The sequence below is a fragment of the Podarcis muralis genome, chromosome 1, assembly GCF_964188315.1.
Source record: "Podarcis muralis chromosome 1, rPodMur119.hap1.1, whole genome shotgun sequence".
NCBI classification, from domain to species: domain Eukaryota; kingdom Metazoa; phylum Chordata; class Lepidosauria; order Squamata; family Lacertidae; genus Podarcis; species Podarcis muralis.
The window spans coordinates 102,713,192-102,726,833 of NC_135655.1; the positions used below are offsets into that span (position 1 = coordinate 102,713,192).

At 41.2% G+C, this 13,642-nt stretch overlaps 1 protein-coding gene across 47 annotated transcripts in view; it reads right to left on the reverse strand.

Moving 5' to 3' along the window:
- The window catches only part of NEB (nebulin), a 159,335-nt gene that overhangs the window by 97,337 nt on the left and 48,356 nt on the right, over positions 1 to 13,642 (reverse strand). For all 47 annotated transcript variants that reach the window (XM_077936143.1, XM_077936200.1, XM_077936195.1 and 44 more), the window contains 16 exons: positions 13,059 to 13,163; positions 12,632 to 12,739; positions 11,915 to 12,226; positions 11,581 to 11,787; positions 11,131 to 11,235; positions 9,982 to 10,089; positions 8,875 to 9,186; positions 7,889 to 8,092; positions 6,857 to 6,961; positions 6,652 to 6,759; positions 3,653 to 3,964; positions 2,843 to 3,046; positions 2,013 to 2,117; positions 1,805 to 1,912; positions 942 to 1,253; positions 22 to 225 (listed from right to left, as the gene is read on the reverse strand). In XM_077936143.1, the coding sequence (XP_077792269.1) occupies positions 22 to 225; positions 942 to 1,253; positions 1,805 to 1,912; positions 2,013 to 2,117; positions 2,843 to 3,046; positions 3,653 to 3,964; positions 6,652 to 6,759; positions 6,857 to 6,961; positions 7,889 to 8,092; positions 8,875 to 9,186; positions 9,982 to 10,089; positions 11,131 to 11,235; positions 11,581 to 11,787; positions 11,915 to 12,226; positions 12,632 to 12,739; positions 13,059 to 13,163 (2,919 nt within the window). The remainder of the gene's footprint in view (positions 1 to 21; positions 226 to 941; positions 1,254 to 1,804; positions 1,913 to 2,012; positions 2,118 to 2,842; positions 3,047 to 3,652; positions 3,965 to 6,651; positions 6,760 to 6,856; positions 6,962 to 7,888; positions 8,093 to 8,874; positions 9,187 to 9,981; positions 10,090 to 11,130; positions 11,236 to 11,580; positions 11,788 to 11,914; positions 12,227 to 12,631; positions 12,740 to 13,058; positions 13,164 to 13,642) is intronic.

Below are 13,642 nucleotides of genomic sequence, written 5' to 3' on the forward strand. Positions count from 1 at the left end.
AGGGTTATGAATGAAACTCACATGGTCCATAACTTCAGAATTATGCTTTGCCAAAGCCATAGGCATAGAGTCAATGGGACTTGTGAATTTGAATTTGTCAGGATGCTGTCTGTAGATGTAGTCACTCAAGATCTGGGAGGCTCTCTTATTTTTCTCAGCTTCCAAGGAACCACTTGGAGTCCAGCCAATGCCCTTTAGCCATTCAAGATCTGCTTTATACATATTCTGTTTGAAAAGAAACAAGCAGGGAGGACAATAGTTCCATGAAAAACTTCCATTACAATTGAGGATTTTTGCCTTCACAAATTATAATCCGCATCAACTAAAGAGACTATTGTTACACTGTCGATTTGTGTCAGCACAGATTAAACAAGCAATAACTTTTCACCTTTTTTTTACTCTTTTAATATATAGTACGCATGCTATCTAAACAGAATGCAGCTATTAGGCTGATGAGTGGGGCAGCCCAATCGAACCATCTGCCATCAATCCTGAAGGCACTTCACTGGCTGCCAGTGAGCTGCTGGGCCTAATTCAAGGTGTTTGTACTAACATACAAAGCCCAAATGGCTTGAGACCCAAGTACCTAAAGGAGCGCTTCCCTGATTTCAACAATCTTGGGTCCTATATCTGGCAGGGGATTCCCTGCTGGTGCTGCCTTCGGTGGGTGCTAAACTGTTGGTGATGCCTGGTCTCAGGGCTTCCTTGGTAGTGGTTCCCCCTTTGTGGAGCAAACCTCAGCAGAAAGCCAAATGTACATCCCACAGAAAGGTGTTCTGGACCTCTGGAGCAGTAAGCAATCTTTGTTTCGAGATCCCGGCACAATTATAATTGCCTGCTGTTTAGAGAAAGGCTTTCTTCACACAGAAAATGGAGGTTCAAATCCGCTGGCCCTGGGATAATCTAATGTTTAAAACGCTTTTTCTTATAAAGATACTCACATCGCTCTGAAGTTCGTATGTTTTCCTGGCATGCACAACATCATTCTGATCTGGCAGGCATGTCCACTGGTGCAAATAATGACGGTAATCGACATCACTGACCAGTTTCTGGCAATTCTTAGCGTGCAAGACCTCCAGCATATCCACAGGGGTGGTATATTTGGTCTTCCATTTCTCAAAGTCTTTCTTATACTCCCTCTCACTCTGCATTTTGGCTACATTCATAGAATGCACAAGTTTTGGGTCGTCTTGCACACTGCGTGCTCCAATGTGGTGGCCAACTTGCTTGCGGTAGCCTTCTTTGTATTTGTACTGGAGGGGAAAGAAATATATGTGCATACTATAAATCATCTACCCAGAAGACTGCTTGTTGTCAGGCAGTTTCTCTGTTTCTGTACTTATACAGAATATGATTCATAAATCTATTAAAAAACGGACCTGTCGTTCTGTGTTTTTTATTTTTTCAGAAAGGGACAGCTTTAAAGAAAAACAACATAAAAAAAAAATGTAAGCATGAACCAAACCTAGCTGTAGGCTTCCTGGTATATCTGGGTTGGAAGACAGGTAAAGATTCATATACCCGCTAGCTTACCACATGTGGGTGCCACATACTGGGAACTTAGTGAAACTATTTTATTGGAAAGACTGAGGGTCATTTTGGATTCTGCCATCAACCTCTGCAGGCACCTGCGAAAACTTAATGTATTCAATGGTTATTCCTATTTATGATAACTGACAATATCGGTAACACAGGGGGACTATTTAGCCTATTTGGGACTATTTACTATTAAGGGAAGTGGTTTGGGAAAATGCAATGCCTATTACATAACAGCATCTGACAACTCATGAACAGAACTACTTACCTCGCTTGCAATATCTCTTGAAGCTTTAGCGGCCTTGATTGGAATTGCATCTACACGAAGATCATAACCCTTTCTCCTGGCCTCTTCTAACGAAAGTTTGTATAATTTCTAAAAGAATGGCAAAGATTGATTGTGTGTTTAAAAACAGGGCACTTGTATTTCTTCTAAATTGGTTCTCTACCATTTTTTTTTCCTTTTTTTTACTTACATCGCTATAGTTGATCTTGTTCTGCTGCGACAGTATAATTTCAGGAGTATCTGGCATGATATGAATGGTGGTTTTATCCTTGTTCCATGCATCTATATACTTGCGCTGAAAACAACAACCAGTAAATAAATTATTTGATGAAGGCAGCAGCAACCAAGAATGGCAATTTGTTTGCTTCTAACATTTATCAGAAGTCCTTCAACATAACATCATAGTCATAAAACAGATAAAACAGTTGAAGTTTCCAATTTGTCCTCATGCCCACATAGAGCACGTCACAATAATCCAGACTGGAAGTTACCAGAGCATGGAGTATTGTGGTCAGATCTTCCACCATCTCCAAGCACCAGTCAATCTCCTCTCGTGCTTCGGATGAAACAGAAAGAGATTGATGGGTACATTCCACATATTAGTGGTATTTCACTTCAAATCTCCTGGTGACAGGTCTGAAGATTTCAGATAGATATTAAATAACATATGGGGGGAACACTCATGTTGTCAAACAATGCCCTCCCCATAACTACTTTCTGGAAATGGCCCTAATCCAACATGTATGAAAACCAATACTTTGCTACAAAATGGTTGCTACCGGGTATGAAAATAAGAATGAATGGAATGTGCCTCCTTAGCACAAAAACGAAACTCTTTATTAGTTAATTAGGGTCAGATAACGATCATGGAGAAAAATAGTTATAATGATAAAATCACCAGGCAAATTCTCAAAGTGATGAGAGCCTGCGTATTCCCAGTCACAGCATTGCTAAACCAGCCAGATTTCTTTATATATTTGCTCATATGAGTTTTAAGGAAGGGGCATGAATGAAACTCACATGGTCCATAACTTCAGAATTATGCTTTGCCAAAGCCATAGGCATAGAGTCAATGGGACTTGTGAATTTGAATTTGTCAGGATGCTGTCTGTAGATGTAGTCACTCAAGATCTGGGAGGCTCTCTTATTCTTCTCAGCTTCCAAGGAACCACTTGGAGTCCAGCCAATGCCCTTTAGCCATTCAAGATCTGCTTTATACATATTCTGTTTGAAAAGAAACAAGCAGGGAGGACAATAGTTCCATTAAAACCTTCCATTACAATTGAGGATTTTTGCCATCACAAATTATAATCCACATCAACTAAAGAGACTGTTGTTACACTGTCAACTTGTGTCAGCACAGATTAAACAAAAGAAACAAACTTTTCCAACTTTTTTTTACTCTTTTAATATATAGTATGCATGCTATCTAAATATCTAAATAGAACGCAGCTATTAGGTTGATGAGTGGGGCAGCCCAATCGAACCATCTACTACCAATCCTGAAGGGGCTGAGTTAGGACCACGTCCTTGCTCACCATCAGGTGGGACCTAGGCTTTGGGCTATGACTTGGCATACCCCTATGAACAGGCAGGTCTTAGCTCCCTCAAGGTTGAAGTTAGCTTCCCACTCTTCTGACTTATGAATAATATGTTCCCTCATTTGACCCATCAGTCCAGCCTCACCTTTTTGTTCTAAGATCCAGGCACAATTATCATTATTTGCTATTTAGAGACAGGCTTTCCCCCCATAAGGGATTGTGAATAAAATCCACCAACCCTGGGATAGTCTCATGCTTAAAAGCCTTTAAGAAAAAATAAGATACTTACATCACTCTGAAGTTCATATGTTTTCCTGGCATGCACAACATCATTCTGATCTGGCAGGCATGTCCATTGGTGCAGATAATGACGGTAATCGACATCGCTGACCAGCTTCTGACAATTCTTTGCCAGTAAGACTCCAAGCATATCCACAGGGCTGGTATACCTGGTCTTCGATTTTTCAAAGTCTTTCTTATATTCTCTTTCGCTCTGCATCTTGGCTACATTCATAGAATGCACAAGTTTCGGGTCATCCTGTATGCTGCGTGCTCCAACATGGTGGCCAAGCTGCTTGCGATATCCAACTTTGTACTTGTACTGTGGGAAAGAGAAAATTATTTTCACTAACTTCTCATTCTAATTACATTAAGAGGTGCTCGTCTATTTATAAAGGCCTTAGCAAATGATCATCCCTCCAAAACGTGATTTCTCAGGACATCCTAACTTATATAATCAGGCGTTTCAGCTCAAATGGTTGGGCATGACCAACAGTCATTTAAGAGTTTATGGAATCAAAGCAATATTGTGTGATTGTAGTATTGTAAAACATTAAGCAGAATTTAACCATCCTTCTGTGTTAAGGATTGCCTGTCTGAACCAAAATGGCAATTCTACCTCGGAAGGTCCTGGGTACATCTGCAGGACCCAAAGTGGACTATTCCAGGGGAGTGTTGGGGACAGGCTTGGATGTGCAGGAACCTAAGCTGTCATTGTTATCCTGATACACACAAAAAAGGGCCTCTTAGCTACGCCAGCGCTGGAGCTGGTAAAGTTAATAGCTTTGCATTATCTACAACTGGGGGGCGGGAAGGTAACAAACAAACAAAAGGATGAAAAAGCTGCCAACCCATCCCACTGAGCCAATAAGGCTATGGGTGTGGCAGATCTCCTCCCAGGTATATAAGATTTTCCCACCCATAAGCAAAATATTTATTAAACCATTAATACAAATAATTTAACATGGAGTTCCTTCTACCAATAGGCCTCCCTTTCTGCCAGCACAACAGCACTTCTGCCTCTTCCTGTTTCTCCTTCAGACTGCCTCAGAGCCAGAGGGAGCTTTGAATTGCTCCCTAATAGGACTTATTTTTTATTTATAAAGGGAATTTATCATATATATATATATATATATATATATATATATATATATATATATATATACAGCCTACACCCCAAAATACAATTCACTATGGAAATAGAAGCCAACAACCAACTTCCCTTCCTTGACGTCCTAATCTACAAAAAACCTGATGGCTCCCTAGGACACACTATCTACCGGAAAAAAACACACACCAACCGCTACTTACATGCACAATCACACCACCACCCTGCACAAATAAACTCCGTAGCCAAGACTCTCATCTCCAGAACCAAACGCCTGGCTGACGAAGACCACTTGACAACTGAGTTACAGAATCTCTCAAATGTGTTAATTGCCAATGGATACCAGCAAAACAGGGTTACGAAGCTAATCCAAAAAGAAACACCCCCCAAAAACCAAGACACAGAAGAAAACAATGGCATGGCCCTCCTTCCTTATATCAAGGGCACTACAGATAAAATTAGCAAAATCCTCCATAAACACAATATCAAAACAGCCTTTTGCACCAACCAAAAAATAGCCAATATCCTCAGAAACCCCAAGGATAAAATCCAGTTGGAAAACCAAGGGGTCTATGAAATACCCTGCAAAGTCTGCCCAGCCACGTACATTGGACAAACAAACAGACGAATAAATGCACGTATCGCAGAACACAAGAATGCCGTCAAAAAAGAAGAAAAAACTTCCTCTCTTTTCCAACACATGAAAGAAACAGGACACGAAATTAATTTTGCAGATTCCAAATTGCTCTTTAACATGGAACATCACCACAAGAGAATAATCATGGAAGCCATCGAGATAGAGAAACACCCTCACAACATGAACAAGCGTGACGACACATCCCGCTTGCCAGACATCTGGAAATTAGCCCTCCCCACAAAATCTGACACCAGATCCAGAGGCACACAGAACGCCATCACCAATCAACCACACCAGACCCAAACCCAGACCCTCTCCACAGATAAATTACAGACACCATCCAGTAGCCAAACCATGGTGGCACCTCCGGATGCTGCCCCCCCGCAACCCCTACACAGATCTGGCTGGCACAGGCCACAAAACCACAGCTCGCCCCTATACACGAAGCCAAGCCAGAGCACAACCAAATGCAGTACAGCCATCTTCTCAGAAAAACTCTTCACAAAGTTCAAGAGTTCAAGACACAAAGGCTTGAGCAACTAATCCACACCTAATGACCCACCTAAGTGGGATTCAGGATATCACTCAAGAAATCACTCAAGATATCCCTCAAGTAATTAAGGAACAAAAGAAGAAAAGGCACACTAGCCTGGGAACCTCCTCTCTGCCCAGAACATTGGAGGCTATACACCACACCTTCAACAGTATTTATAGGAACTCAAACACTGAGATCCTGCTCTGTTCCAGTAACAAGAAGCCGAAAGCACCAGCCTGAAGATGACGAGTGAGACCTCGTCGAAACGTCGCCTAGACACCCCAACTTTTACACGGGAAGACACCCGAGGACACCAAAACCTGCATATATATATATATATATACACGTTGATTCAAGATAGCATTCCAATTTATAAAGGAGAAATAAAAGAGAAGCTGAAACCAGGCTTAGATTTACACTCATTTTATATGTGTTCAAAACCTGACACTTTTCAAATCACAATTAATTCATTTTAGCTATTATAATGATTATACGAAGCACTGCATTTATTTTTGGGAAACTTCGAAACTATTCCCCCCTTAAGGTTTAGTTGATAAATATTAAAAGAAAATTAAAAGAAAATCAGTGTGTGCACTTATGTGTAACTAAATGTATATACATATGAACACACATCCCTTAGAAAGTTCACAACGTTAACAATGTGCCGAATCAAAGATTTAATAAGCAGCATTGCCATTTGGCTGTCAACCAGCAGAATGAAATACTTACTTCACTGGCAATATCTCGAGATGCTTTTGCAGCCTTGATTGGTATGGCATCGAGTGGAAGGTCATAGCCTTTCCTTATCAATTCTTCAAATCCTAGCTTGTAGAGTTTCTAATGAGAGAACCATCAGAAAGTTAATCGCTGTGGAAGCCCAGCAAGAAAACAGACAGCTCAAACACCCTCCTATGCTATCCAGCATCAAACTTACATCGCTCGTGTTAATTAAGTTGGCTCTGGACAGGATAATTTCGGGAGTGTCAGGCATGATGTGGATCTGAGTCTTGTCCTTATCCCATGCTTCTCTATAAAGTTTCTAGAAAGAATGGAAAGAGAGTGAATCATCATCATCATGTGCCAGTAAGAATAAATATCAAATTCAGCACAGTACAAAAGTACATCAAGCCAATGTGAAATGTTGGGCAGGCCATTGCCCATGTGGAAGGCGTTCCGTGGCACGTTGTGCAAAACCTTGTGAAAGAGACTGTGCGGGTGCAGCGCAAGGTCTTGTCTTCCCATGCACCTTGATACATTGCTGAATACCTGGTGCACATAGGAGCTAGGGCTGAGGTCCCTTCGTCCCTCCCCCCAATAAAATATTTGAGCGGGTTAGGGCCTCGAAAGATGATGGGCATTGTCATTCAAATGGTGTGTGTGCACTGTGCCATGTGATTATCAGGGGCTTACCTCCCCCCCCCCCCCAAAAAAAATATTTTATCCAAATTGGCACCCCTGCTGGTGCAAGAGACTGTAAAATGCCTTGTGGGGAGAATTGGAGGAGGAGGGTTGCTCAGTACTTAAACCAATGTAATTATATCCTCCTTTACAGGATTACAGGCTTGGGGGGGGGGCATCATTTTCCCAAATAAATCCCTAGGCCCAGAAACTGAATTTCCCTTTTTATACCAAATTCATCAAACTGAAAACAAAAATAAAAATGCACTTATCAAATTTGCTACAGAATCCTATGCATGTTCACCTGAAGCAAACTCCAAGCAAGAAAGGAATGTACTCTTGAACTAATTAAGGCTGCAGTCCTGAACATGCTCCCTAGAGAGCCCTGTTAAATACAGTGGGGACTTACGTCTGAGTAAACATGCATTGGATGTGCTGTAAAGCAGTTAACTATGCTATAGGGTATGACTCACTCACTCAGTCCTCCCCACTACCATTCACAGCCATTATTCCCGCTGCTGACACCTGCTCCTCGAGAGCAGCACATCCTTGTGCCGAGAACACTTACATCGCTCCTATGCTTGGCATTTTCCTTTGCCAAAACCACCTCCATTGAATCAGGGATACTTGTGAATTTAACGGTGTCTGGAGGCTGGCGATATTTCTTTTCACTCAGAATCTCAGAAGCCTTCTTGTTCTTTTCCGATTCTAGAGATCCGTATGAGTTCCATCCAATGCCTTTCAGCCACTCAAGATCTGTTTTGTATGCATTCTAGGAAGGAAAAAAACATATATGAGATCCATTTGGTATTGCAAATACCACTGAAGAGGATTTTAACTTTTGGTCCTATTCCTATTCCTCCGTCATACGTTGATTATGGGTCCTTGCCTTAGGTACGTCTATCATTTGGCTTGATTGTTATTTAAATAAAGCATACAAAGTTTTGCAAAGTTTGAAGACCAAGTACAGTGGTACCTCAAGTTAAGTATTTAATTCGTTCTGGAGGTCCGTACTTAACCTGAAACTGTTCTTAACCTGAAGCACCACTTTAGCGAATGGGGCCTCCTGCTGCTGCCGTGCCGCCATAGCACGATTTCTGTTCTCATCCTGAAGCAAAGTTCTTAACCTGAAGCACTATTTCTGGGTTAGCGGAGTCTGTAACCTGAAGCGTATGTAACCTGAAGCATATGTAACCTGAGGTACCATTGTACTGGTATGTTTGGCCAAGAATATGGCCAAAAGTGTACATAGTGAGAAGACTAGCGCAGGAGGGGAAACAAGGGAAACATTGTTTTTAAGGTACCTTAAATCTCAGAAAAGAAGTTTGACAAAAACGAATTGAGAGATTAAACAAACTGGGTATCAGAAAAGATTGGGAACATACTCCAGAAACAGCAAAAATGAGGATGAACAAGAGCAATAAGAAGTCAGTGAGAATGAAGGATGTAAGCAGGGACCTACCAGCATTAGGGTAGGTAAGAGACTGAAGGAGACTTGAAATCTGCCTTCACAAACAAATATCATTCTAGATATGGTTTATAAATACGACTTACATCGCTTTGTAATTCATATACTTTCTTAGCATGGATGACATCATTTTGGTCCGGGAGACAGGTCCATTGGTGCAGAAAATGACGGTAATCGATATCGCTGACCAGTTTCTGACAATTCTTAGCGTGCAAGACCTCCAGCATATCCACAGGGCTGATATACTTGGTCTTCCATTTCTCAAAGTCTTTCTTGTATTCCCTCTCACTCTGTATCTTGGCTACATTCATAGAATGCACAAGTTTGGGGTCGTCCTGTATGCTGCGTGCTCCAATGTGATGCCCCTGCTGCTTGCGGTAACCTTCTTTGTACTTGTACTGAAATCACAAACAAAGTTTGTTGCAAAGACTGGAACGACAAAATCCGGAATCGTTAGCAGATCTAGCCCAATGGAGGCGCCATGTCAGAACTGTTTGCAAATGTGTCCTTTCGTGGTTGCTGTTAATTCAAAAGCAAAGCGGGTTGCTCATTCACTTGGGAGCAAGCCCCCCTTGAACTCAGTGGGTCCTACTTGTGAGTAGACATGCCATAAGGCTGCTCTGGAAACAGGCCCAAAAAAATCAGCACAGTGGCAGCACTACATTCCCAGCCTGGCATGTTTTGATGAAAACTAGATTCCACCACCAATAGCCTGCCTCAATTCAAAATTGCTTGATAACTACATGAGATGCAATGATAAGACTTTTTCTTCATAGGGGACATTGGAAAAATCATACAGTAGGACACCTATTATTCTACAAGGGAACCATAGGTGCTTTGGCTGGTCTGTGCTGGTATACACACCATGGCACCTCAGAGGTGAGGGAGAAAGTACTCTGCATGCACTTAGTTGGCAAGGTACCTGGAAGAGTGAGGGGCGGGTGAAGCTCGATGGAATGCAACAAGCTCTGGCCCTGAAAACCATTTACATGACTGAGCCCTAGAGCAGTGTTTCCCAACCTTGGGCCTCCAGCTGTTTTTGGACTACAACTCCCATCATCCCTAGCTAGCAAGACCAGTGGTCAGGGATGATGGGAATTGTAGTTCAAAAACAGCTGGAGGCCCAAGGTTGGGAAACACTGCCCTAGAGAACGTGACTGAATGCATCAAAGGTGTACTACAATACTACTTACATCACTAGCAATGTCCCTTGATGCTTTTGCAGATTTCACTGAGATTGCTTCAGCGGTGAGGTCATAACCTTTCTTCAACAATTCTTCCCATCCAAGTTTGTACAGTTTCTAATATGGAAAGCAAGAAGAGTAAAAAAAAAAGCTCAGTACATAACAGGCATTTCTTCCACTGGAGGTATATATCAGAATATATTTTTGGAATATTTGAATGTGGAACAGTTAAGAAATTGCACAAGGAACACCAAATAGTTCTTAGCTTCCCTCAAAACTCCTGTGCTGTTATAGCTAGGGCAGAGTTAAATTTCATGAGCGAACATTTTTGTTGGGGGGGGGGTGGAGGTGAATGATTGAGTCCCTTGAAATACTCTTCAAAAGATGCTTCTAAGCCTTTTTTACAGTGGCTCACTCCCAATCTTTATTGCCTCATCTGGCAGGTCCTTGGGCATCCCCCCCGCATCCCTCAACACTGCAAAAAGGAGTCTTGCTGGCTATATGATCCTGCCAAGCAGGGATCATGAAGCAGGGAGATGTCACAATACCAAAAATGGGTAACCATTGCTGCCCTAATTTTTGCAGCCCTGGCTTTTTCTTTTTCAAAAGGCTGTTGCTGAAACAGGAGGTGCTTTTCACAAGGAGAAGAGGCATTAAAAAAAAAGGCATCTCACCACCTGTTTCAACTCATTCTAGTATTGCCCAAGGAAAAATCTGAAAATTTGCTTCAGATTTCATTTGAGGTGAAATCTGGTGACGATCTAGATATGTTCGGAGACCCCTGAGAAATTTCTGTTAGTGTTTTCCCAACTCTTGGCTTTCCCTGTATTTCATTCAAAGGGTGGAGGGAAGGTTCTGAAATTTCCTTAAAATGCTGCTTTAGGTAAAATGTGATGACAATACAGAGAGGTGCAGAAAGCCCTGAGAAATTTCACTAGTGTGATCACAAATCTAGGCCTGCCTCAAAACTCCTCTTGTTTGTTCTGACACGAAGCACTCGCTTCAGATTTCACTTCAGGTGAATGTCAAATACAATTGGAAATGACCTTCTAATAACTAAAGAAAACAAAGGCATTCCTACAAAATATATCTGAGCCAGAGAATTTGCATACGAATAGTATATTAACCAACACAACGCATTGTTACATATTTCTATACCTGGCTGTAATTGTACTTGTTTGCTTTGGCCTGCATAATGTCGGGTGTATCTGGCATCACGTGAATCTTCGTCTTATCCTTCTCCCATGCATCTATATATGAATGCTATTAGGAAAAACAAAACAAGATTAATCAATGCAATTTGCATTTATACGTGCAGTAATGTTGCCATATTAATTTTAAAGTTGTTTATTTATCTTTTTTTACACTTTTAGATATAGCCGCCATTTGGTATGATATCACACCTCACAGAAGCCATTTTGTTTTATGTCATACACTCAGCAGTGGCCATTTTGTATTATGCAAAACACCAGGGCAGACATTTTGTTATGCCATGTCCCTACAGCAGCCATTTTGTGACTGGCACTCACAGCACCCTCTCAAAATTCCAAATGTACCCAATTGGTCCAAACAAAACAGATTCTTTTCACACTGGGTAACGACAGTCACCTTATTCATAACACCAGCATTGTGTTTTGCAAGTTCCATGTCCATTGAGTCCATCAGCTTCTTAAATGGGAAAAGGCTTGGATGCTGGCGGTACTTCGAATCGCTTGCAATTTCAGTGGCTTTCTTACTCTTTTCAATATCCAGTGACCCAGCAGGACTCCAACCAAGTCCTTTGTACCATTCGTTGTAATCTTGTTTGTATTCATGCTGCAGGTGGAAGAGAATAACACACAGCCAAAGTTGAGCAGCTATAGTTGCAGCAACATAAACCATCTGCAAATGCATGAGAAATATAGCCACTGACTGGTAGTGAAAAGAGAATGCAAGGTCTTACATTGCTTTGAATCCGGTTCATGTTTCTTGCCAGTTCTACATTAATGGCATCTGGCAGGAGGATATATTTGTGGAGGAGCCTTTTGTAGTTGATGTTGGTGATATTTGCTTGAGCTTCCTTGGCAGCCATGACGCTGAAAGTATCAGCCGGGGTGTTGTACTTGGTCTTGCTGGTTTCGTAGGCTTTCTTGTACTCACGATCCGACTGCATCTTAGCTACTTGCATGTAATGAACAAGCTTGGGGTCATCTTGGAGGCTGCGGAAGCCAACAAGTTTGCCCTTATCCATTTCATATCCCAGTTTGTATTTGTACTGCACAGAAGAAGACAAACAGAACATAAGCAAGAAAGTAAAATTTAATCTCAGGAAAGTTAGAAATGCAACATTTCTTCATCTGTGATAAATAAAATTAAAAGTGTACATGAGGTTGAACATAAAAACTAACAAAATATGACAGTGGGTCAGATCCAAAGGTGTCACTCCATTTTGTCCCAAATAAGGCTGTCTTTGTATCAGTTTTCCCCAGCACCACCTCCCCTGTTGTCTAGAGGACCCCAGCCTTCTAGAGCAGATTTTCAGGGGCATAGGACAAGCGGGACTCCAGACCCATTGGGGCAGTGGGAACACTTTTTCTGCTCACAAAACCTTTGGATCTGATGCAACGTATGAACTTCAGCTTTTAGAGTAATTTAAAATATTTTGGCCTTAAAAACTTACATCACTGGCAATGTCTCGGGAAGCCTTAGCAGCTTTAATGGGGATTGCATCAGCCCTCAGATCATATCCCTTCTTCTTATCTTCTTCCATGGAAAGTCTGTACATTTTCTGTGTATTCAAAGAAACAAAAGAATAAAGGCTTTGTAGTGAATGCTTTTGTATGGAGAGAACATTCCTTCCAACTGCTAGGTAAAGCTTTCTTGACTTTTTGCGGGCTTTCATTTACTTTTTTTTCAAAAGTTGTTTGGAAAGATGAAATTAAAGGTGGACTATTAATACTCTAATAAATTGTGTCAATGGGGAATCATAATGCCCCGAAGGTAATAGCTCTTTATGCTAGCTAATCACCTCATTAGCAGTTCTTTATCTTTAGCACTACATGAAAGCCGAATACAACCCCAGCTATCTACCTAGCCCTCATACTTACATTGCTGATGTTGAATGCATTGACTTTTGCCAAAACAAGCTCAGGGATATCTGGAGTGATGTTAATCTTGATCTTGTCTGCTTCCCAGTCCTTTTTGTAAAGGTGCTGAAAAGGCAACGCAAAACTTATATCACCATCTCTAAAAATCACTTGCAATTGTTTATTTTCCTCTAAGAGAAGATGCATTAGACCCTTTTGCTTTGCTACACATTTGAAAAAGCTGCTACTCGAATGTCTAAGATTAATGGGCCTTGTGCAACTAACAAAGGGATATCCAATATTAATCATACTCAGAGCAGACCCATTAAATCAATGGATTTAAGTTACTTAAATCCATTGATTTCACTTGATTTAGCTGAATATCACCCTTGGTTAGTATCCAATTTATATATATGTTAAAAACAACAACCCTGCTATCTGAATAACTGGAGATGTCTTTTTAGATTACAAGTTTTTAAAATCTATTAAAAAAAATGCAGGCCTACTTTATATTCACAAATGCACAGGACAATTTTCAGGCTGGTTAAGCCTAGTGTTCCATGTCCTGCCTAAAACTTTAGATTCTGACAGTCCTGATTCAGCAC